Raw genomic sequence first — 22,352 nt, 5'->3', positions numbered from 1 at the left:
AATATCAACATTAATAGGTATATACTGATTTTCAAATTTTGAAAAAGCTTAAGTAAAAAAAGCAGCCTTATCACATTTCTATTTAACATTAATTTATGTAGAGCAATGGATACCTCTGCACATGACCTGTGGAATTTTTCTGAAATACTTTCCTTTTCAGTTGCAAGTTTCAGTCTTCTCTAATATCTTCCTGGAGACCAATAACATGTCTTTTTGTTTTGAAGTTGTTGCATTTGTTTTCATGCTATTCATGTACTATTCCTCAAATTCTGCAATAGCTCACTTGTGTCTGAGCATGAGTTTTGGAGGTATTTGTTCCCTTTCATAATCTCTCAGATATATGGTGTAAATATTTGACTTCCTTAAGAACTGAATGCTTTTCAGTCCCTAATGGTTTGTTTTGCAGGTTATATTCTGGCTGTATATGCTCAAAGTCCTACTCTTCTGCCAAAGGCCTTTTTTTCAATCACAAGTCCTCATCTCCTGACTGAAATCATACTCTCTGTATCTGTCTCCTTGCTTCAGGTATAGGTAAGGAAGTGATGGCTTCAGTGGAGAAATGCACTTCAATATCAACACTGCCTTCAAGCGTTATAAGAAAAACAGCAATCTTATTTTATGGAATGCTTGACATCATTAGCACCATCATTCCCATGCATCCACTTTCCAACAGAACAAATGTAGGTTTAAGACCTAGTATGTTGCGTGGTTGCCATTTTGCCTCTGGTCTGTTCAATGTGAATCTGTTGAAGAGTAAACAGAAGATCCATAATATTTACCTGTGAAGGTTTGCTCACAGCTTAATGAAAAAAATCCAATGTTGCCTGCTATTGCTAATGAAAAGCGGTTCAGATATAGTTCAGCTTCTTCACTTAATAAAGAATAAAGATGATCATGAATAACATTCTTTGTGTTCCATTTCTCTCCAATTGTTACGAAGGAGAGCAGTCATCTGCTGGAGCACATGTCTTGGGACATATCTTAGTTGCTGATGCTGCATGTTAGATGTTTGAAGAAGCTCAGTTCTAAGACATCTTGCAGAAATCAAAAGATACTGCAGCTTCAGTATTCTAAATAAAACCAGTGACCTTCCCATTACATAGTAATTTCAACAAAGATTTATCTGATATGCCTGTGGTGTTTTATAGGTCTGTGAAGTCTAAACTGTATTGCACCTCTGTGATTTCATCATTCTGGTCCTCAACATCCTCTAATCTCATGTACTGACACAGCATTGCTGTTTGATGTTAACTTTTTATTTGGCTGAGGGAGATTGCAGTCTGTCTCCACATAGTGTTGTGAACAGGCTGTCTTGTGTCACCCATGCCCTTCTAATAATGGTTGAGCAAAGTCCTTGCTGATGGGATCTATTCTTGCTACCATGCAAAGCCAGAGAAATGTTAATTGTTGCACCCTGATTCTTTCCATGCTTTCTAGCAATGGGCTTACTGCATGCCCTTTTCTTTCTAATCTTGTTTTTAACTTCAGTGTGTCAGTCGAACAATTCAGAAAGCTAAGTATTGTTCATCATGTATTACCTTTCTAGTTGACCTTCTATTCTCTGACGTTTGCTGCCCGTAATAGGAGGATTCAATGCAGTCATCTGCTGTGAACCTGCTGCTACACACTGATTGTCTGACTGCTGAAGTAAAACCAAGAACTTTGAATGCTGAAAATCTGAAACAAAAACAGTAATTGCTGGAGAATATCAGCATGTCTGGAAACATCTGTAGAGACAAAGTGGAGTCAACATTTCAGGCCCAGTGATAGTTCAGTGGTATTTAAGAAAAGGTGGGAAATACGCTGATGATGGTGTTTGGAGGTGTAAAGGCATTTGTGATAGGTAGAGATGGAGCCTAGAGAGAGGTAACAGCAGCGAGGCGAACATAGGGGTGGATAATGGTATAGAACATAGAACATAGAACATTAGCGCACAGTACAGGGCCCTTCGGCCCTCGATGTTGTGCCGACCTGTCATACCGATCTGAAGCCCATCTAACCTACACTATTCCATGTACGTCCATATGCTTATCCAATGACGACTTAAATGTACCTAAAGTTGGTGAATCTACTACCGTTGCAGGCAAAGCGTTCCGTTCCCTTACTACTCTCTGAGTAAAGAAACTACCTCTGACATCTGTCCTATATCTTTTACCCCTCACTTTAAAGCTATGCTCCCTCACGCTCGCCGTCACCATCCTAGGAAAAAGGTTCTCCCTATCCATCCTATCTAACTCTCTGATTATTTTATATGTCTCAATTAAGTCACCTCTCAACCTTCTTCTCTCTAACAAAAACAGCCTCAAGTCCCTCAGCCTTTCCTCGTAAGAGCTTCCCTCCATACCAGGCAACATCCCAGTAAATCTCCTCTGCACCCTTTCCAAAGCTTCCACATCCTTCTTATAATGTGGTGACCAGAACTGTACACAATACTCCAAGTGCGGCCGCACCATAGTTTTGTACAGCTGCAGCATTACCTCTTGGTTCCGGAACTCGATCCCTCTATTAAGAAAAGCTAAAGCACTGTATGCCTTCTCAACAGTCCTGTCAACCTGGGTGGCAACTTTCAAGGATCTGTGTACATGGACACCGAGATCTCTCTGCTCATCTACACTAACAAGAATCTTACCATTAGCCCTGCACTTTGCCTTCTGGTTAATCCTACCAAAGTGCATCACCTCACACTTGTCTGCATTAAACTCCATTTGCCACCTCTCAGCCCAGCTCTGCAGCTTATCTATGTCTCTCTGCAACCTACAGCATCCTTTGTCACTATCCATAACTCCACCGACCTTAGTGTCGTCTGCAAATTTACTAACCCATCCTTCTACGCCCTCATCCAGGTCATTTATAAAAATGACAAACAGCAGTGGACTCAACACTGACCCTTGCGGTACACCACTAGTAACTGGTCTCCAGGATGAACATTTCCCATTAACTACCAACCTCTGTCTTCTTTCAGCAAGCCAATTTCTGATCCAAACTGCTATATCTCCCACAATTCCATTCCTCCACATTTTGTACAATAGCCTACTGAGGGGAACCTCAACGAATGCCTTGCTGAAATCCATATACACCACATCAACCGGTTTACTCTCATCTAACTGTTTGGTCACCTTCTCAAAGAACTCAATAAGGTTTGTGAGGCACGACCTTCCCTTCACAAAACCATGCTGACTATCCCTAATCAATTTATTCTTTTCTAGATGATTATAAATCCTATCCCTTATAACCTTTTCCAACACTTTACCGACAACTGAGGTAAGGCTCACTGGTCTATATTTACCAGGGTTGTCTCTACTCCCCTTCTTGAACAGGGGAACCACATTTGCTATCTTCCAGTCATCTGGCACTATTCCTGTAGACAATGACGAGTTAAAGATCAATGCCAAAGGCATGGCAATCTCCTCCCTGTCTTCCCAGAGGATCCTAGGGTAAATCCCATCCGGCCCAGGGAACTTATCTATTTTCACACTCTGTAGGATGTCTAATACCTCTTCCTTGTGAATCTCAATCCCTATAGATGACCCATCTATAGTACTAGAACTATAGTGTTCCCAGTCAATATTTGGAAAGTTGAAGTCCCCCATGACAACTACCCTGTCTCTCTCATTCCTATGGAGAATCATCTTTGTTATCCTTTCCTCTACATCTCTGGAACTATTCAGAGGCCTATAGAAAACTCCCAACAGGGAGACTACTAGACCTAGTCTAGTAGCCTGTATCTCAGTAGTCTCCTCGACAACATTGTCGTTTTCTAGAGTGAATACTGTTGAAAAATATACATTTGATGCTTCCCCATCTCCTCTGACTCCACACACAACTTCCCACTACTATCCTTGATTGGCCCTAATCTTACTTTCGTCATTCTTTTATTCCTTAAATACCGATAGAAAGCCTTCGGGTTTACCCTGATCCTATCCATCAACAACTTCTCATGTCTCCCCCTGGCTCTTCTGAGCTCTCTCTTTAGGCCTTTCCTGGCTACCTCGTAGCCCTCAAGTGCCCTAACTGAGCCTTTGCATTTCATCCTAACATAAGCCACCTTCTTCCTCTTGACCAGAGATTCCACCACCGTTGTAAACCATGGCTCCCGCGCTCTACAGCTTCCTCCCTGCCTGACAGGTACGTACTTATCTAGGACACACAGGAGTTTTTCCTTGAATAAGCTCCACATTTCTAATGTGCCCATCCCCTGCAGTTTCCTTCCCCATCCTATGCTCCCTAAGTCTTGCCTAATCTAATCGTAATTGCCTTTCCCCCAGCTATAACTCTTGCCCAGTGGTATACACTTATCTGTTTCCATCACTAAAGTGAACATAACAGAATTGTGATCGCTATCACCAAAGTGCTCACCTACTTCCAAATCTAACATCTGGCCAGGCTCATTACCCAGTACCAAATCTAATGTGGCTTCGTCCCTTGTTGGCCTATCTTCATACTGTGTTAAGAAGCCCTCTTGCACACACTGGACAAAAACTGACCCATCTATAGTACTTGAACTATAGTGTTCCCAGTCAATATTTGGAAAGTTGAAGTCCCCCATGACAACTACCCTGTCTCTCTCATTCCTATGGAGAATCATCTTTGTTATCCTTTCCTCTATATCTCTGGAACTATTCGGAGGCCTATAGAAAACTCCCAACAGGGTGACCTCTCCTTTCCTGTTTCTAACCTTAGCCCATACGACCTCAGTTGATGAGTCCCCGAACATCCTCTCTGCAACTGTAATACTGTCCTTGACCAACAATGCCACACCTCCTCCCCTTACAATGCCACACCTTCCTCCCCTTGTACGCCAAGGAATGAAAACAAAGCTAATAATAGGGGACCATAAAGGGTTGAGACTATTGGACACGTTGCTTTCAGAGCTTGTCTGTTTATTTTGAATAGATGCCTTCTGCTAAAATTAACATTACACTAGTGATTGTAGCAAATACCAACAACTACTTAGATATATGCTATATGTTTACAGTTCTTTGTTACTTGCTGCTGGAGGTTCAAAGGGGACTCTTGAAACAGATCAGGAGTCTTTCTGGGGCACCTGCAAAAAAAAGGGGTCATTCTGGCCAAACGACAAAAACAAATGGAAAGGGGACTACGTTAATAAGAAATATCTGTTTTCAAGTATGAATCCATACTAATTATTGACTATCACAATCTGATAATGCCCTGCAGCCCTAATCTGAGTAATGGCTAACTCTTATTATGCTGATAGATAGCTTCCATCATCAATGATGCCTATTAACTTCAGGACACAGCGAGCTTAGACTGTAGTAAGTAGCATGAGAGAACACTTTCTCCTACTTATGTCATAAATCGATATAGTTTGATAAAGGTTCTTAGTTGAAAAGATCAGTTGCAGCGTCAACTTCGAACACTTGTACAATATGATGGTTTAATGGTTTTGGAATTGGTTACCTAAATTGGGCAGTTGGCCATTTGCAACTAATTTTCAGTCAGTTTATTAATTTAGTTAGGATGCAAGAATTAGGATATGAGTTAATTAAATGCAAGAAGTACATGAGATGTGATGATTGAGGATGGCTCACTGACACCAGAAAAGCAACAAACAGTTGGTACAGAGTGTGTTAATCTCAATAAAGTTGTGAAGGCAGCTTCCTGCTCCCCCAGACCCACAGAACATCGAAGCCATAAGAGACAAATTCTACTTTTTTACATGACAGTTAATGGGGAGGTCACTAACTTTATTTGGAACAGTGAAACAACAGTATCTTTTGGTTTTTGCTTATTATCTCAAACCTGAGTTTCTTCAACCATCTAAAATGCAGCTTCTTGGAGATAGTAAGGACTGCAGATGCCGGAAGCTAGAATCAATGTGTGGAGGTGGAAAAGCGCAGCAAATCAGACAGCATCTGAGAGGCAAAGAAGTCAAAGATTTGGGTTGAAAACCTTAATCAGGTCTGGGGAGGGGTAGGGGAGCCCAGAAATAAAGAGAGGGGGTGGGGTGCCTGTGGATTGAGGGGAGGGTAAGTGGGGATGGAGACAGGTGGATGTAGGTAAGGGGTTATTGTGGTTGGTCAATGGGAAGGCTGGAATGGATTGGTGAGTTGGAGGATGGACAGGTTGGGAGTGGAGAGATTTTGAAGCTGGTGAAGTCAATATTCAGGCCATTGGGCTGGAAACTCCCAAGGTTATCCTTGGCCTCCTCCACTGTCAGAGTGAGGCCAAACATAAGCTGGAGGAACAACACCTGATATTTCACCCTGGGAGCTTCCATTCTGCATCCACCTATCTTCATCCAACCTACCCTCCCCTCAGGCCCATCGCCATCCCTCTATTTTTCAACGCCAAACATTGACTTCCCTGTTGTCTGACCTGTGCTTTTCCAGCTCCACATTTATTAACATGCAGCTTCAGTGCCTAGGGTCTGTCCAGACACATGCTTGTGGAGATGACCACCCTTTTGAGCTGCAATGGGAAATTAATCACTCACACTTGGTGTATTATTACAGATCATCTATGTACTTTATTCAATGAATGAACGTTATCAGCCTCTGAACTTCTTTTTGTCAGTGGTAGAAGACGACACTGGAGTTTCTCAACATGCTGTGGCATAGCCTTCTCAGGTAAACCTTTTAGACCTTCCAAGACAGCACTGAAAACAACAAATGCTGGAGATCATGAAGGCCAGACAGCATCCACCGGGAGAGAGACAGCAAGCTAACGTTTTGAGTCCAGGTATAACTTCAACCAGTTAGCTAGCTGTCCCTCTCTCTCCGCGGATGTTGCCTGACCCGCTGTGATCTCCAGTATTAGTTGTTTCCAGTACTAGCATCTGCAGTGATGTGCTTGGGTACAGATTCCAGCTTCTGTTTTCTTTGAATTTCTCCAGAAATTTTGTGTTTGTTTCGGATTTCTCAGTTCTTGGTTTTGTTTCGAAGGTTTTTTTTAATTGCTGTGGTTGCTGCTGCGTTTGTTTGTGCTTCATTAATGATCAGTTAACTATGCAAGGTCACGTCTCCCACCCGTACCCCCAACCCCAAACGAGGTGAACGGGGATCCGACGTTGACGGAATTTGGTTACGGGGGGACTTGTTTTGAAAGTGTGCGCGTGCGGTGACGCGCGGCGGTAGTGGGCGGGCGCGCGGATAGCAGTTGTGGCGCCGGCGCGAGGCGGCCTCTCTGCAGCTCACAAGGTGCCTCGCGCTTCTTGTAGCCCGGGAGCGGCGTGTGTCCTACGGGGAGGGTTGGCGGAGGAGCCGCCGCCGCTGCTGCTCTGTGGGGCTGTCAGGGTTTTTTTTTCTTTCTCTCCTCTTTCCCCCACCCCGGAGGAACCATGAGACAGGACGTGGCAGCAGAAAGCCGTCTCCGGCTCTCCAGCTACTGCAGCTGCTTCCGCTGCACAGACACCGGGATCGTCTGAGGGGAGGAGGAAATAGAAACATCCTTTTATTTCTCCTCCCCCTGTCGTTTTGTTTCACGAACGCTCGGCCTTGCGGGGACATCCTCATCTCCTTTCTTCCTCCACTCCCCTCCTCCTTTCTTCCTCCACTCCCCTTCTCCTTCTCTCCTCCCCCCTAAGCGGGGTAACCACTGCAGCTGCAGTCAACCAACATTTTTTTTCAACTCTTCTGCCACTCGCTTCCGTTCGCCCCAGCTCTGCGCTGGGAACGAAGCGGTGCGACCTACTCCCCCGCAGCCCCGCTCAAAAAAAGTGAATCTGTTTTTCAGAGGGAAATCGGATTTTATGATTTGTGATCTTCCTCCGCCCATCCAGTCCCCCCCCCCCCTCCATTCCTGAAAACAGAAAATGTTTGCAGCTTGTTTTCTTTTGGCTGAATAGATTGTTGGCTTGTTTCTCTCTGTGTGTGTGTGTGTGTGTCTCTCTCTCTCTCTCTCTCTGTTTGTAGTTGGCCGAAAGACTGGATTTTTCTCCTCCCCGTGACCCGGACATGTGGCACTCTGGCGGTGGCCCCCTGCAGATACTGAGCAAAGTGTTGAAGAAGTTGAGCAAAGGTCAGCACTGGGCACTGAGCCGGGGTTTGCAGAGACCCTGCCCCAACTCCCTGCTGCTGGCCCAGGGGGAGGCGGCTTCTTACGATGAGCGGGTGCAGGTGAAGCCTGAGCTGAGCCTGCAGGAGCAGGGGCTGGAGAGCGAGCTGCCTATCCTGGGGGACCCCAAGGCCACCTGCTGCCTGAACGGCTGCTGCCTCAAGAGCTTCCTGCTGGTCTGCCTGCTGACCCTGGTGTGCTTCTCCTCGCTGGCGCTGCTGCGGCGCTACCTGAAGGAACTGCTGCTGTGGGTGGAGGGCTTGGACAGCTTGGTCGGGGCATTGCTCTTCGTTGTGGGCTTCATCGCCGTCTCTTTCCCCTGCAGCTGGGGCTACATCGTGCTAAACGTGGCCGCCGGCTACCTGTACGGCTTCGTGCTGGGCTTGGGACTTGTGGTTGTCGGGGTGCTGATCGGCACTTTCATCGCTCACCTGCTTTGCAAACGGCTGCTGGCAGCGTGGGTCGTCTCTAAGGTCCGGTCCAACGAGCAGCTCACCGCCGTGGTCCGAGTGGTGGAAGGAGGCAGCGGACTGAAGGTGGTCGCTTTGGCCAGACTCACGCCCATTCCATTCGGGCTACAGAATGCAGTGTTCTCGGTGAGTATCAGTATTTAAAGTCGATATTCGGAGCACTAAGGACCACTTGAACCTGTAGCAGTAGTATGACGATTGTAAACAATCCAAAGTGAAACTGCTGCGGACTTTGGTTTTGACAGTTTATTGCTCAGAAGTAACAAATCCAAATCTTGGTATATTGGATACCCCCCCCCCCCACACCCATCTAGACAAGAATAAGTCTTGGTGTCTGTTTTGAAATCAGAATTTAAGCAGTTTTATGTAAAATTAGTTTAATGAGAGACTGCTTTGCCGGATATAGTGTCTAGGGAATGTGCATTGATAAATTAGAGCATTCCGAGTTGCACTTTGACTCAATTACAGTGCTTCTCAGATACTTCTAAAACTCTTTGGCTTCCAATATCAGACAAGTGGGCGGCGTGGTAGAGTATTTGTTTAATTTCCATGGAGACTTCGTGGTGGTTCCTCCAGACTGAAAATTACTGCTATTGCTTGGGGAATGGGAGTAGCAGTGCACTTAACATGGTGCAACCCAAAATTAAATTTAATTTAGACCTGCAACAGTGATACTTCAGACACTTTTCCATTAGCTGACAGTTCTTTATTCTTGAAGTCAAACGTGACTGCTCAGAATCATACATAATTATTTTTCACCCATTGGCGCATATGATAAGATACTCTTAAAAGAGGAAACTTGTATTTTAGTTTGGGCACTTCCTTTTGCTATTTTGTGCATCCTGCAAGTCCCCCAACCAATGGTCAGTGACAACTGGTTGCCACACTCCACGAAAGATGAGAGGACGTCCTTGCGAGGGTATGAAGGCATTATGCAGAATGACAGTACGGATTAGGGAATTTAGCTCTCATGTTAGGTTGGAGAAGCTGGAGGTGTTCTTTATTCCAAAGCGATGCCTGAGGGGAAATCTTTGAGATGTGCTAAATTGATAGGTAGACAGATGGGCTGTTCCTATTTATAGATGGGTCAAGAATTAGAGAACACATTTATGGTTTTGGTAAGAGATGGAAGGGGAGAATAGGAGGAGGAGCTTTTTTAAATACAGGCAGCGGCACTGACCTGAAACATAAACAGAAATTGCTGGAGAAACCGACCACATACTTGTAAGGAAAAAACAGAGCTAGTGACTGTTCATCAGAACCTGAAGTTGGCTACTGCAAGGATGACCAGAGTGATTTCAAAAGGAAATTGGAGTGGAAGTTGAGGAAAAGATACCTACAAGACTTTGGGATTTGCGGGGAAGAATGGGACTGGTAGGAGAGCTCGTATGAGATCTGGTGTGGACTTAGGTCAAGTTGTTGTAGTGTTATGATGACTCTGGTCTGCTTAGTGAAGCAACTTTGAAATAAATAATACGTACCACTGTGCTTGCCCAAGTATTGGCTCAGAGCTAAAAATTGGGATTGCATCAGTTAGTGGTTCCATGCTCGGCCCTGTACCTCCAGTCTTTGCCCTTTCTACCCAATAGAGTACAACTGTAATAGTTGAGAAAATGTAAGAAATACTCCCAAGCGTGGCAGTATTTCACTATAGAGAGAGAGAGAGAGAGAGAGTAAATATTTCAGTCTCATTGACCTGAAATGTAACTGTTTGGCTTTGCAGATGGCTCTCTGACTGTCTAATGTTTACAACCTTTTTATACTTCAGATTTCCAGCTCTCAATATTTTGCTTTTGCAGTATAATTGTAGCCAATGCAAAATCCCATTTTAAAAACTTGCTAGAAACAATTTCAGCATATGGAAAAACTGATGGGCAAATACAGAGCAAGTGATCATAATTTTAAAATTAGATCTGTGCCACTTTCTTTCTCTCTCAGGAATGTGGGAATCTGGATCACTTTACTTTAAAATATGGATACTAATTGACAATTTCAAGATTCGTTTGAGAAGGAGATTGAACAATGTGAACATTGGTGGCTTGATAGTATTGAGATGCAGATTGTCCTGATTTTGAGTGGTGGAGCAAGTTCAAGAGCCTGAATGACTATTACTCCTTTCTTCTTCATACAAAGTAATTGATGTTCTATTTAAACGTCGCAAATATTTTTGACCTCACTATATGTATGTGTGTACAGTTTTGAACTCCTTATTTGAGGAAAGATGCTCTTGCTAAAGAAGGAATACAGCGAAGGTTTACTAGGCTGTTTCTTTGTATAGAGGAACTGATGTATGAGGAGAGGTTGAATTGGTTCGGATTGTATTCACTCAAGTTTGGAAGAATGAGAGGAATCTGAGAAACCTATAAAAGGTTAACAGGACTGGACAGGGTAGACACAGGAACGATCTTCCCAAAGGTGGGGAGTCCAGAACTGGAGGTCATGGCCTAAGAATACGAGATAAACCATTTTGGACTGAGACGAGGAGAAATTTCTTCACCGAGAGAGTAAAACTGCCACCACAGAAAGTATGCCAAACTGTATGACGTCAGGGAGGAGTTGGATATAGCTGGGGCTAAAAGGATCAAGCATTTGAGGGAAAAGCAGGAACAAGCAATTGGGTTTGATAATTGGTGATGATCATAATGAATAGCATAGCAAACTCGAAGGGTTGTGAATACCCTACTTCTGGGCCCTGTTTTCTATGTTGGAAATTAATTTGATTTCAGCACCACAGTGAGACCCATCCAGTAGAAAGTGGCACATTACCAGGAAGGGTTATTTGTTCAGGGAGGTGAATCAGAATGAATGATTACCGTCACTTGAATGTTTCAATATTCAATGACGCGTCTATGTTCAAAGTAAATGACTTAGAAAGTGGAGAGAGGAACAAAGTGAAATTTGCTGCTGTGGAACCAATATGGGTGAATGCTGCAAGACATATCAGAATAAAAGTCAAATACCATTGGGGCTTGGGGATTAGGCTGATAAGATGCAGATGTAATTTAGTGGGACCACATCAGCTGAGACTGTCAGATGAATGGTAATACAATGTAGAACATTAAGTCTGAATGGAATTTGTGTGGTAGTTTAAATTTAAGCTCCTAACGTGAGAGAGATATTGGAGTTATTTGATGTGGGTGTGATTTATTGCTCATCATAATTACATTAAAAGAAGTGGTGAGTTTTATGTGGACTGTTGTAGTCCATGTTGTGAAGTTGCTCCCAGTGCTGTTACAAAGGGAGTTCTGTGATTTTTGACCCAGTGACAATGAGGGAAGGTACTTTATTTCCAAGCTATGATGATGTCTAGCTTGGAAAGGATCTTTGGGTTAGGGATCACTTTGCTTTATGCTTCCTGCCTTGTAAATGGCATGGTATGACCGTGCCGCAGTCCATCAGGTGCTGTGCACTTCCTGATGGTAAAATTAATTTTGTTACTACTCTTGCTAATGAGCAAAGAAATGACACACTCCCCTAAACTGGGGAAGTAAAGATCAACAACCTAACTTGACATGATAAGTGACATGGGTTTACAACCAAAACTCACTTGTCAGTGCATGAAGCTATGCCAGAATTTAGCCTGCTTGCCAATTCTCTTGGTTGCATCTCTCCCAATTGCAGCCACTCTCAACTAGCTTCCTTCTCTTTGCTCCTCACCCAAGCCCTTGCACAACACAAAGGAATGGTAGTCAGCAGGAGAAGGTTTTTTATTAAATATGAACAAGGTTTATTTTTTAAAATTACTTTTTGTACATATAGTTGTAAAGTGTACTGTGAATAATAGTAATAGATATAGCTCTTCCACAACAGAAGTTTGATGCGAGTTTTAAATGGAGAAAAATGTTGTGTAGGCCCATTTTAGAATTGTCAGTCCTACAAAAAAAACTGAATATTGAAAGTGCTAAGGCCTGAAACGTCAGCCTTTCTGCTCCTCTGATGCTGCTCGGCCTGCTGTGTTCATCCAGCTCTACACCTTGTTATCTCAGATTCTCCAGCATCTGCAGTTCCTACTATCTCTGCTTAAAACATATTGGCTTTTTAATTAATTGGTACGTTGTCTGATATACTCAGTTAGACACCTTGGAAATAGGCTGTTTCTGCTCCATAATGTACTGCTGCAGGAAAAGTGAGTTGTACTTTCAGTTTCTTCTTGAAAGTGGGAAAGCTTGGGCGGGCAAGTTTGCAAATGGCGAATGTCTTTCAGCAAAACATAAAAGCATTCCACAGGGAGCAGAGATTTACAAAACAGCTTTGTAAGAGCAGGTGTCAAGTACCAAGGGATTAAAGTAACCTGATTGTTGAAGAAGTTGAACCTATGCAGTGCGTTCTTAACCTGAAAACACAGGTTGACTGTCTCCATCTTTGTAGGACTACATAAACTTGAATCTCAATATTGTGTGTTTATCTTTTAAAATTATGCAGAGTTGAATGATCTTGTTATGTATCTGTGTGTACATATTTTGGAAATTTACACATCAGTTCAGTGGCTTTATACAAAAAGATAGTGTGTTTTGGCAATATGAGGCTTTTAAGAAAACAATTTTTCGAAACAGTTATAAAATATACTCTGGTTTTGATGTGAAACAGTATTATGGATGCACGGGCAAAATGCTTTAGAGCTGAAAATAAAAAGGAATTGTTAGAAATAACACTTGGATCAAGTAACACCTGAGGAGAAAGGTTAATGAGGTTGATGCTTTGTTGTCATTTTTTATGACCTAAAATGTTTGACAGCTGGTCATCAACCTGAAATATCAACTTTGTTTCATTTTCCATATAGATTGGCTCTGACTGCGGAAAGTTTACGCTGTTGATAATTCAGTAGGTGCCTATAGTCAGAGGTCTGCATTGACTCTGCCTTTGTGAGCATGTTCGTCCTGCTTATCTCTCTGCTTGCTACCTTCTGGCCATTTCACTCCTGACCCTTCACTGCCTCCTTCCCACTCACGGCCTTGTTCCTAGTGGCAGTGAACAGTGAGACAGCATGGCAATCGGTGGTAGGGAGTGAGAGAATCATGATCCTGAGATTTTAATCCATTTAAAACATTTGCAAATGTATTTTATTGCTCCTTTTTGTTGCAGGCACCTTGCTGCTGTGTTGCTAGCAGTAGTCTCACAAGTGCTGTGAGTGCGTCCTCTGCGGTTGCAGTGGCAGTAGCCAGAACCATTAATGGAGTTGGATTTCAAATCTGTGTTTGTGAATTTTTTTTTTCAGGAGCCTCTTTTTATAACTCACTCATTGTAAAATTGTTAGTTGATGTGCTTCACTGCATAAAAGCATCCCCACTTTTGAATCTCAAGTATTTCCTGTGGCCCTACTGGTGGCACTTAAATTTTAAATTTGGATCATATGGGAAATGGGGTGTGTGGGAGTAGGGGTGGGGGGAGGAACAGGAAACAAGTGAGCGAATGTTTCTGGTCATGCTACTGGGAATGGCACATTATTCATCAAATTTTCTCCATTAATTCTGTTACACTCAGCTGAAGATGTCTAATAGGTACAAGGTGAGAGGGGAAAGATTTAAAAAGGACCAGAGGGGTAACATTTTTATGCAGAGGGTGGTATATGTATGGAATGAGCTGCTTGAAGAAGTGGATACAATTACAACATTTTTAAAAGGCAACTGGATGGGTATGTGTATAGGAAGTGTTTAGAGGGATAGGGGTCAAATGTTGGCAAATGTGACTGGGTCACGTTGGGATGACTGGTCAGTGTGGATGAGTTGAACTGATGTTTTTGACATGTTTCCATGCTGCATGACTGTAGGACCTGTGGCGTATTTCCAGTGTGTAAGTTGAAATGGGCAATTTTGGTAAGTTCACAAAGCTACCGTGCCAAAGGAGGCCATTGCATAGGCTGTACAATGAGCTTTATGACTCAGTGTCATTCTCTGCCCTTTCCCCATGGTGTTGCACGTCAGTCAAATAATCATCTGCTGTCTTGAATGCCGCAATTGAACCAATTTGATAGCTTCGCTAGTGCATTCCAAGCCTAAACTACTCATTTTATGAAAAAATTGTTTCTCGCATCACATTTGTTACATATATGAATCACATTAAATCTATGCCCTCTTGTTCTCTATTCTTTCATAAGCAGAACAATTTCTCCTTATTTACTGTCCTGACCCCTCATGATCTGGAAAACTTCTGTCAGATCTTAATTTGTATTCCAAGGAGATCAGTCTAATCTCTGCTTTCTTGAATTACTTTCACTGGGAAATACTGGACCCAGCATTAAAAAGTTAGTGAGAGATTAAACAAATAAGTAAAATTGTTAACGTGCTGCAGCAAAAGGGAAGCACAAATTGGCTTGGCTTGAAAGGTATCACATGTTGGAATAATGTACTTTTGAATCTGAAACTCTTCAGAGAAGTGAAGTCAATGCTACTTGCAAATTTTATGGCAATGTTGCTGAAGTATTTGGTCTGTAGGACTTGGTAATGGAATAATTTGTTAATGTGGTAGAATCAGTAAGATACTTGGATTAGTAACAGGCAGTGGTGAGAATGGAAATATCTAATGGTAGTTTGTGCAGTATGGCAGAGTGCAACCAAATTGCAGGCAAGGTTCCTCAATTTGTTACGGTTATAGATGAGATACTCCAAACTGTTAAGCTTTCTGGATGTGGAGGGATAGACAGGTTCCCCTCTTTTTTCACAACATTCTCAATTAATTCCAGCATGTTTAGTTTTAAATTTATCCTTGCCCTTGTGGATACTTTTTCTCCCTAACCACATGAACTTACGTTTTAGAGGGAGTCAAGAGTCATCTTATTAATTATTAAATGTGAGGAGAATAAATAATGCTACACAGATTGGTAGTAAGTGCGTCTAAAAAGTTTAAAGTTTAAAAATAATTAGATCCTGAGTAGCCTCCAAATTGGTCATGAAGAGTGGATGTCTGAACATTGTGGCTATTGCGGTGGAGGCTATTGGTAAGGTTGATGTTGGTAGTTTATTTTTGAAATTAAACAAAAAACCAAAAGAACTGTCTTTCTGAAGAAAGGACACTGGACCCAAAACGTAACTCTGATATCTCTCCACAGATGCTGCTATACTTGCTGAGTTTTTCCAGAAATTTCCTTTTTATCCCAATTTTTGTTTTTCTTGGTTTTGTTGGTTCTTTTGAGGCTCCTTTGTCTTGAACCATAGAATCCCTACAGTATTGAAGCAGACTGTTTGTTCCATTGAGTCCACAGTGACTGTCTGGAGAGCATCACACCCAGACGCAGCCTCTCAGACCCCTCCCACCAACCCTATCCCTGCAATTTCCATGGTTAATTAAGCTAGCTTGCACATACCTGGACACTATGGGCAATTTAGCATGACTAGTCCGCCTTAGCTATATGTTTTTGGAGTGATGGAGGAAACCGGAGGACCTGGAGAAAACCCACGCAGACACGGAACTATGCAAACCCAACACAGGCACTTGCTGGAGGGCGGAGTTGAGCCATTGTGTCGCCCATTCCTTTTTTAATTATAATTGTCTGCTGATGCAAATTATGTTGATTTGAGTTTCCCTGGCATTGTTTCCTGAGCCATTTAGTTACATCTTGTAAACTCTTGACAATTTTTATTTATTTTGATCAAATGATGACTCTGAACTTAATTGGTCTTAATTTCAATTGTATGTGAAATGAATGTAATTAGTATGGAGTTGGATTTGCCTTCAAGATTAGAATTGTATTTACAGACTCACAATGAGATGAGTAGTATGTCTGGTTGAAATACAATTTTAATATTTTGAGCTTCCACAATTGTTCTGATGCATGGCTGTTTTAAGCAAATTTTCCATGAATTTGAAGTCAACCTGAATTATATGGAGAATAAAAAGCATTATGTAAACTAATGAAACTGACTGTAGATTGTGTTCATTGTGATGTCCAAAAATTAACTTCAAGTTATGTCCCAGTGTGTTTTTAAACTTATAAAAATTGTGAATGCAGCATTCAAGTCAAGCTTTATATGCATCAATCTTCTATATAACTTTACAAAATAAAACTGCTGATCCCTGTAGTCTGAAAATGCAACTTCTTAAGCATTCCAAATCAACACCAGTTCGGTGTGGTATATTTGCATTTTGTTCCAACTTAACTGCTTTTTAAGACATTCTATCAGTGAAATGCTTGTTTGACTATTTTCCAGTGAGTGTTATATTTTTATTCTTTTATTCATTGTTTGGGTGTGGACATTGGCTGGCCAGCATTTATAGCCCATTACTGATTGCCCTTGAGAAAGTGCTAGTGTGGAGCTGCTTTCTTGCGGTCTCACTGCTGTGGGTTGACCCACAATGTTAGCAACAGTGAAGGAGTGGTGATATATTTCCCAGTCAGAGTGATGATTGGCTTGAAGGGAAACTTGCAGGTGGTGGTATTGGTAGGTACCTGTTGACCTTGTCTTTTGAGATAGAAGTGTTCATGGGTTTGGAACGAGCTGTCTGACAATCTTTGAATTTCTGCAGTGCATCTTATAGATAGTAGCAGCAGTGTATACTGAGTGTTGATGGTGGAGGGAGTGGATGCTTGCTGGGTCTGAACCCACGCAGGCAAGTAGTGAGTATTTGATCACACTCCTAACTTGTGCCTTGTAGGTGATGGACTGGCTTTGGCAGGTCAGGAGGTGAGATACTCGCCGAAGTATTCCTAGCCTCTAACCTGCTTTTGTCACCACCGTGTTTATGTGGTGAGTCCAGTTGAGTTTCTGGTCAGTGGTATGCCCCAAAATGTTGATAGGGGTATTCAATGGTGGGAACATCCTGAATGATGGAAGAACCTAGCACATCTGCACAAAAGGGAAGGGTAACACCATTGAATGTCGAGGGTGATGGTTAGATTGTTTCTTATTGATGATGGTCATAGCCTGGCATTTGTGTAGCACAAATATTACTTGCCACTTGTCAGCCCAAGACCAAGCCCAAGATACTTCTCTGATTTTATCGCTTTTGAATATGGACTGCTTCAGTATCTGAGGAATCGTGAATAGTGTTAAACATTTGTTCACCGATGATTGCACATTGCCACTTCTGACCTTCGGATGGAGGGAAGGTCGTTGTTGAAGCACCTGAAGATAGTTGGGCTGAGGGCACTACCCTGAGAAACACCTGCAGAGATGTCCTGGAGATAAGATAACTGACCTCCAACAGCCACAAATCTTTCTATGTGCCAGGTGTGACACTAACCAGTGGAATGTTTTCCCCGAATACCCAGTGATTTTACTAGAGTTCTTTGATGCCACCTTTGGTCGAATGCAGCCTTGTTTGTAAAGGACTGCCACTCGCTTCACTTCTGGAATTTAGCACTTTTGTTCATGTTTGCATTAAGGCCATAATGAATTCAGAGTGTCTCTGATGGAACCCAAACTGGGCATGTCGGAGCAGGTTATTGCTGAGCAGGAACTTCTTGATAGCACTGATGACAATCATCAGTAAAACGATGCAAGGGTGAGAGTTGACTGGGGTCGTAATTGGCCAGCTTGGAATTTGTCCTGCGTTTTACATACAGGTCATTCCAGGGCAATTTTCCACATTGTTGGGTAGATACCAGCGTTATAACTCTACTGGAACAGCTCGGTAAGAGGAGTGGAAAGTTCTGGAGCACAAATCTTCAGTGTATTGCCGGAATGTCGTCAGGGCACATTAGCTTTGCCATATCCGGTGTCTCTAACCGTTTCTTGATTTCATGTGGAATGAATCGAATTGGCTGAAGACTAGTATATATAATGCTGGGAACCACTGGAGGAGGCTGAGATAGATTTTCCACTTGGCACTCCTAGGTGAAGATCGCTGTGAATGCTTAAGACTTATCTTCTGCACTGATGTGCTGGGCTCTTCCATCATTAAAGATGGAGATATTTGTGGAACCGCCTCATCCACTGACTTGTTTATTTGTCCACCACCATTCTCGACGATATATGGCAAAACTGCAGAGCTTAGACCTGATCTGTTTGTGGGATTGCTTAGCTCTATCTATCACTTGCTGCTTATGCTGTTTGGCATGCAAGTACTTTTGTTTAGTAGTATCACCAGGTTGATACCTCATTTTTGGGTTTGCCTAGAAATGTTGCTTGCGTGCGCTTCTGCACTTCCCATTTTAAAAAAAAACTTTAAGATACTGCATTCTAAGCGTAGCCTCATTGATTAGTGTCCTACTGACTCTGGAATTGCTGGCAAATGATTGCATTAACAATAATTTACCACCAGTTCCTATATGGGAAGAAACACTTGGCAATCCACTGACTGAATTACAGTATTTGGGCACATTTTTTTGAGCTGTGTGCGTATTCAGATGCTAGTTCATCAAGTATAGAAATAAAGCATATACGTTAGCCAAATTTGGCATCTATAAAATTGTCTGGTAAATTACAATTAGTACTTGCATTTAACCCTACTATATCTTCCTCTAAATGTAGGCTTCAGTGAGGATTGTTTAAAACAAGGTTGTGTGTTCAGATCATGTCAGGCTCACAGTGCTAAATGGAAGCTCAACTCCCTGGATTTTGTGCTCACATTGGCAGCACGTAAACTAAAATTGGTATGGCACAGAGGAGATTAGCATGGCCACTGCGCAAGGAATGACTCGCAAATCCGTGAAGCATTCCCCACACTTTTTGGGGGTGGCATGGTGGCTCAGTCATTAGCAATGCTGCCTTGCAGCGCCAGGGGCCCACAAGGGTTTGATTCCACCCTCTGGTAACTGTCTGTGTGGAGTTTATAGATTCTCCCCATCTCTGCATGCATTTCCTCCAGGTGCTCCAGTTTCCTTCTACAGCCTAAAGATGTGTAGGCTAGGTGTATTGACCGTGTGCGATTGCCCATAGTGTTCAGGGATGTACAGATAATGTGGGTTATAGGGGGATGGATCTGGGTGGGATACTCTGAGGATTTGTGTGGACCTGTTGGGCCATAGGGCCTGTTTACTCGCTGCAGGGATTCTAAGATCTAAATAGCGTAACTCACAAGACACTAAATGCTGTAGCAAAAAAATGAATTTACTAAGTCTGTAATATCTGGATTGATGAAAAATCATCAAAGCTATCAAATTGTCATAAAAATATCACTGATCCGTCAGGAAGCAAAGTACACCCCTTTTTGTTCTTCCATCCCTTACTTGGTCTAGCCTGCATACAACTCTGATTCCACTGTATGATTGACATGGAGTTTCATGTCCTGTGGAATGGAGTAGTCTGTCATTTTAATTGCAAGCAATCATTGCTGAATGAACTGAATAGCAAAGTATTTGACAAGCTCATTACCAAAGACAGTTTTACATCAGAACCAGACCTTTGCAATCCTAGCCCCATCAGGCCTATAAAGGTATCCTTGCTGGCATCTGAAGACTCGTGTCCAGTTGAGAAGAGCTGACTCTCAGACTAATGAAATAATAACTTGATATTGTAAATATTTTGATTCTTGGGATATGAATAATATAGGCAATGCTGAATTTTAGCTCAGTCCAGTCAGGTGCCTTTATGGGTTGAGCTTCAACAACACTTGAGAAGCTTGATCATCATTCAGGATAAAGCAACCTGCTTGACTGGCACCACTACCAATACTCAGCAGTAGCATTGTGTACTATCTACTACATGCATTGCAGAAGTTCACCAAGGCTTCTTACATATCACCTTCCAAACCCACAGCTGCTTCCACCTGGAAGCGCAAGGGCAGCATACACCTGTGGACTCCACTACCTTCAAGTTCCCATCAAGCCATTCACCATGGTGACCTGGAAATATATCAGTTAACCTTCACTGCTGGGTCAAATCCCTGGAATTCCTCCCCTTGAGGACATTGTAGGTCAACCTACAGCACATGGACTACAGTGGTTCAAGAAGATAGGTCACCCTGTCAAGAGCAACTAAGGGTGGGCAATGAATGCTGGCCAACAAGTGATGCCCACCTCCCAGAAGTGAATTCAATGAAAAGTCCGTTGATACAATGCATTGCAATATGTACTATTTTGAACTGGTTGCTAAAGAGGCAAGAATAGCAATTGTTCCTTTAAATGGAAAAAATATAAAATGGGTGTAACGTTTTAAAAGGGGTACAGGAACAGAGAGCCTGGGTATATGTGTGCACATCATTGAAGGTGGCAGGACAAGTGGAGGGAGTAGCACACAAAACATACAGTGCTTGCTGCTTTATTAATAGGGGCTTGGATGAAGGTGATGTTGCAATTACGCACTTGTTAGACCTCAGCTGGAGTATTATCTTCAATTGTGTGCGTCACGTTACATGAAAGAAGCGAATTCATTGGAGAAAGTGCAGAAACACTTTTTACAGGTAGTTCTCCTATAACGTGATAGTTGCGTTCTTGTGTGAGCTTGCACTGTAGGGAAATTGCTATATTTGTACAGCAGAAATTTTGCATTATCCAACCAGCGTCCACAATTCATCAATCGTGTTATAGCCAATTCACGTTTGTCACCTTCAGCTAAGTTGGTAGGGTACAGAATGCATTGCCTGAAGATGTGGTAGCAGGTTCAGTTGAGGCATTCAAAAGGACATTGGATTGTATGTTTCTTCTTTCAGTAGTAATGATGTGCAGGGATATGGGTAGAAGCCAGGAGAGTGGCAGTCAATATTGCCTGACACGCCAAATGACCACCTTTGAAACTAATAATTCTGTGATTAACCATTTTTGTGTACATTTATAATTTTGTTTGACATGAACTCTCGTTGGATAAGATCAGTTTTTAGTGGCAAATAATACATGGTAGAGAGAGATCTACAAAGTAATTATTATTGAACTTTTATTCTGAACCTTTATCTTGCCCACTTAGATTGATAAAGCAAGAATCTGTCAACACCAGGAATGAAAATATTTGAGCAATGTTATTTCAATTAACCCATGTGATGTGCTGAAACAATTTGTATTAAGTTTAGAGTAGGTCCTTTTAGCAATGATCCTGAATCTCTCACCATTATTCACAAGCTGTCTATTATAATCTTATTTGCAAAGGCTATTTGTTAGCATTTCACAGTAGTTTCGTTCTGTTTTACTTCAGTTGGCCAGTTGATGCTGTCTCTATGAATAAATGTGCTTGTTGTCCTGAACAGTTGTCTTTAAATTATAACAATTCTTTGGTGTTATTTAGAATTGCAGGGACGTATTTGCAAAAGTCCACATAAAGATGTACTGTTACAACTCTGAAGTTTCAGATGATGTTTGAATGGCTATAATTTTAGGCAGGGCACATTCCACAGCAGTGCACCACCTTGTGGAAATAGTTCTGTGATGTGAAAAAAAAATTGGCTTGTATTATGGAAGCTGAAATAGGTGGATTGCTTCCTTCAGTCTTTTCCACCATTCAATACCATCATGGCTGAATTAATGATCCTCAACCCCATTTTCCTGCCTTTTCCAGTAACCCTTGATCCCCTTACTGATTAAAAATCTGTCTATCTCAGCCTTGAGTATATTAAATGAGCTAGACTTGACAGCCCTCTGTAAAGAATTCCACAGATTCACAACCATCAGAAGAAATTCCTGTTCGTCTCCATTCTAACTGGGTCACTGTTTGCTCTGAGATTATTCCCTTTTAGCTCTCTCAAGGGGAAACAGCCTTTCCGCATCTCCCATGCAACAGAACCCAATAACAATCTTGTAATTAACTAAGGCCTCTCATTATTCGTAACGCCATTGAGTTAATAATCAACAAAAGATTATTAACCGCAAGGATTGGTGAAATGAACCAAGGTATTTATTTATCTCAAATTCAAAACTTCATTTTTAAATCTGAAGTAAAAGTATAATCCCATTTGTTCAAAAGCAGGCCAAGCAGCAAAAATTCCAAATTAAAAAAAATCTTGTATAGTATTCTCAGAGGAATATAAATATTTTCTAACACTTCAATTAGCTTAAGGTAGCCA

The 22,352-nt window shown here is 42.2% G+C and overlaps 1 protein-coding gene and 1 non-coding gene across 2 annotated transcripts in view; both read left to right on the top strand.

Moving 5' to 3' along the window:
- Nucleotides 1-7,081: 7,081 nt before the first annotated feature.
- The window catches only part of tmem64 (transmembrane protein 64), a 38,404-nt gene continuing 23,133 nt past the window's right edge, over nt 7,082-22,352 (top strand). Inside the window, exons 1-2 of the mRNA XM_048529994.2 lie at nt 7,082-7,160; nt 7,875-8,612. Coding sequence (XP_048385951.1) covers nt 7,917-8,612 — 696 coding nt within the window. The 5' untranslated portion in view covers nt 7,082-7,160; nt 7,875-7,916. The remainder of the gene's footprint in view (nt 7,161-7,874; nt 8,613-22,352) is intronic.
- Nucleotides 18,982-19,089, top strand: LOC125452148 (U6 spliceosomal RNA). The gene has a single exon (XR_007247480.1). It is a non-coding gene; the product is annotated as a U6 spliceosomal RNA (small nuclear RNA).

The sequence above is a fragment of the Stegostoma tigrinum genome, chromosome 5 (genome assembly GCF_030684315.1).
Source record: "Stegostoma tigrinum isolate sSteTig4 chromosome 5, sSteTig4.hap1, whole genome shotgun sequence".
In the NCBI taxonomy this organism is placed as follows: domain Eukaryota; kingdom Metazoa; phylum Chordata; class Chondrichthyes; order Orectolobiformes; family Stegostomatidae; genus Stegostoma; species Stegostoma tigrinum.
The sequence above is the reverse complement of the archived record's forward strand: the minus strand, read 5'-3'. Positions and strand labels throughout refer to the sequence as shown.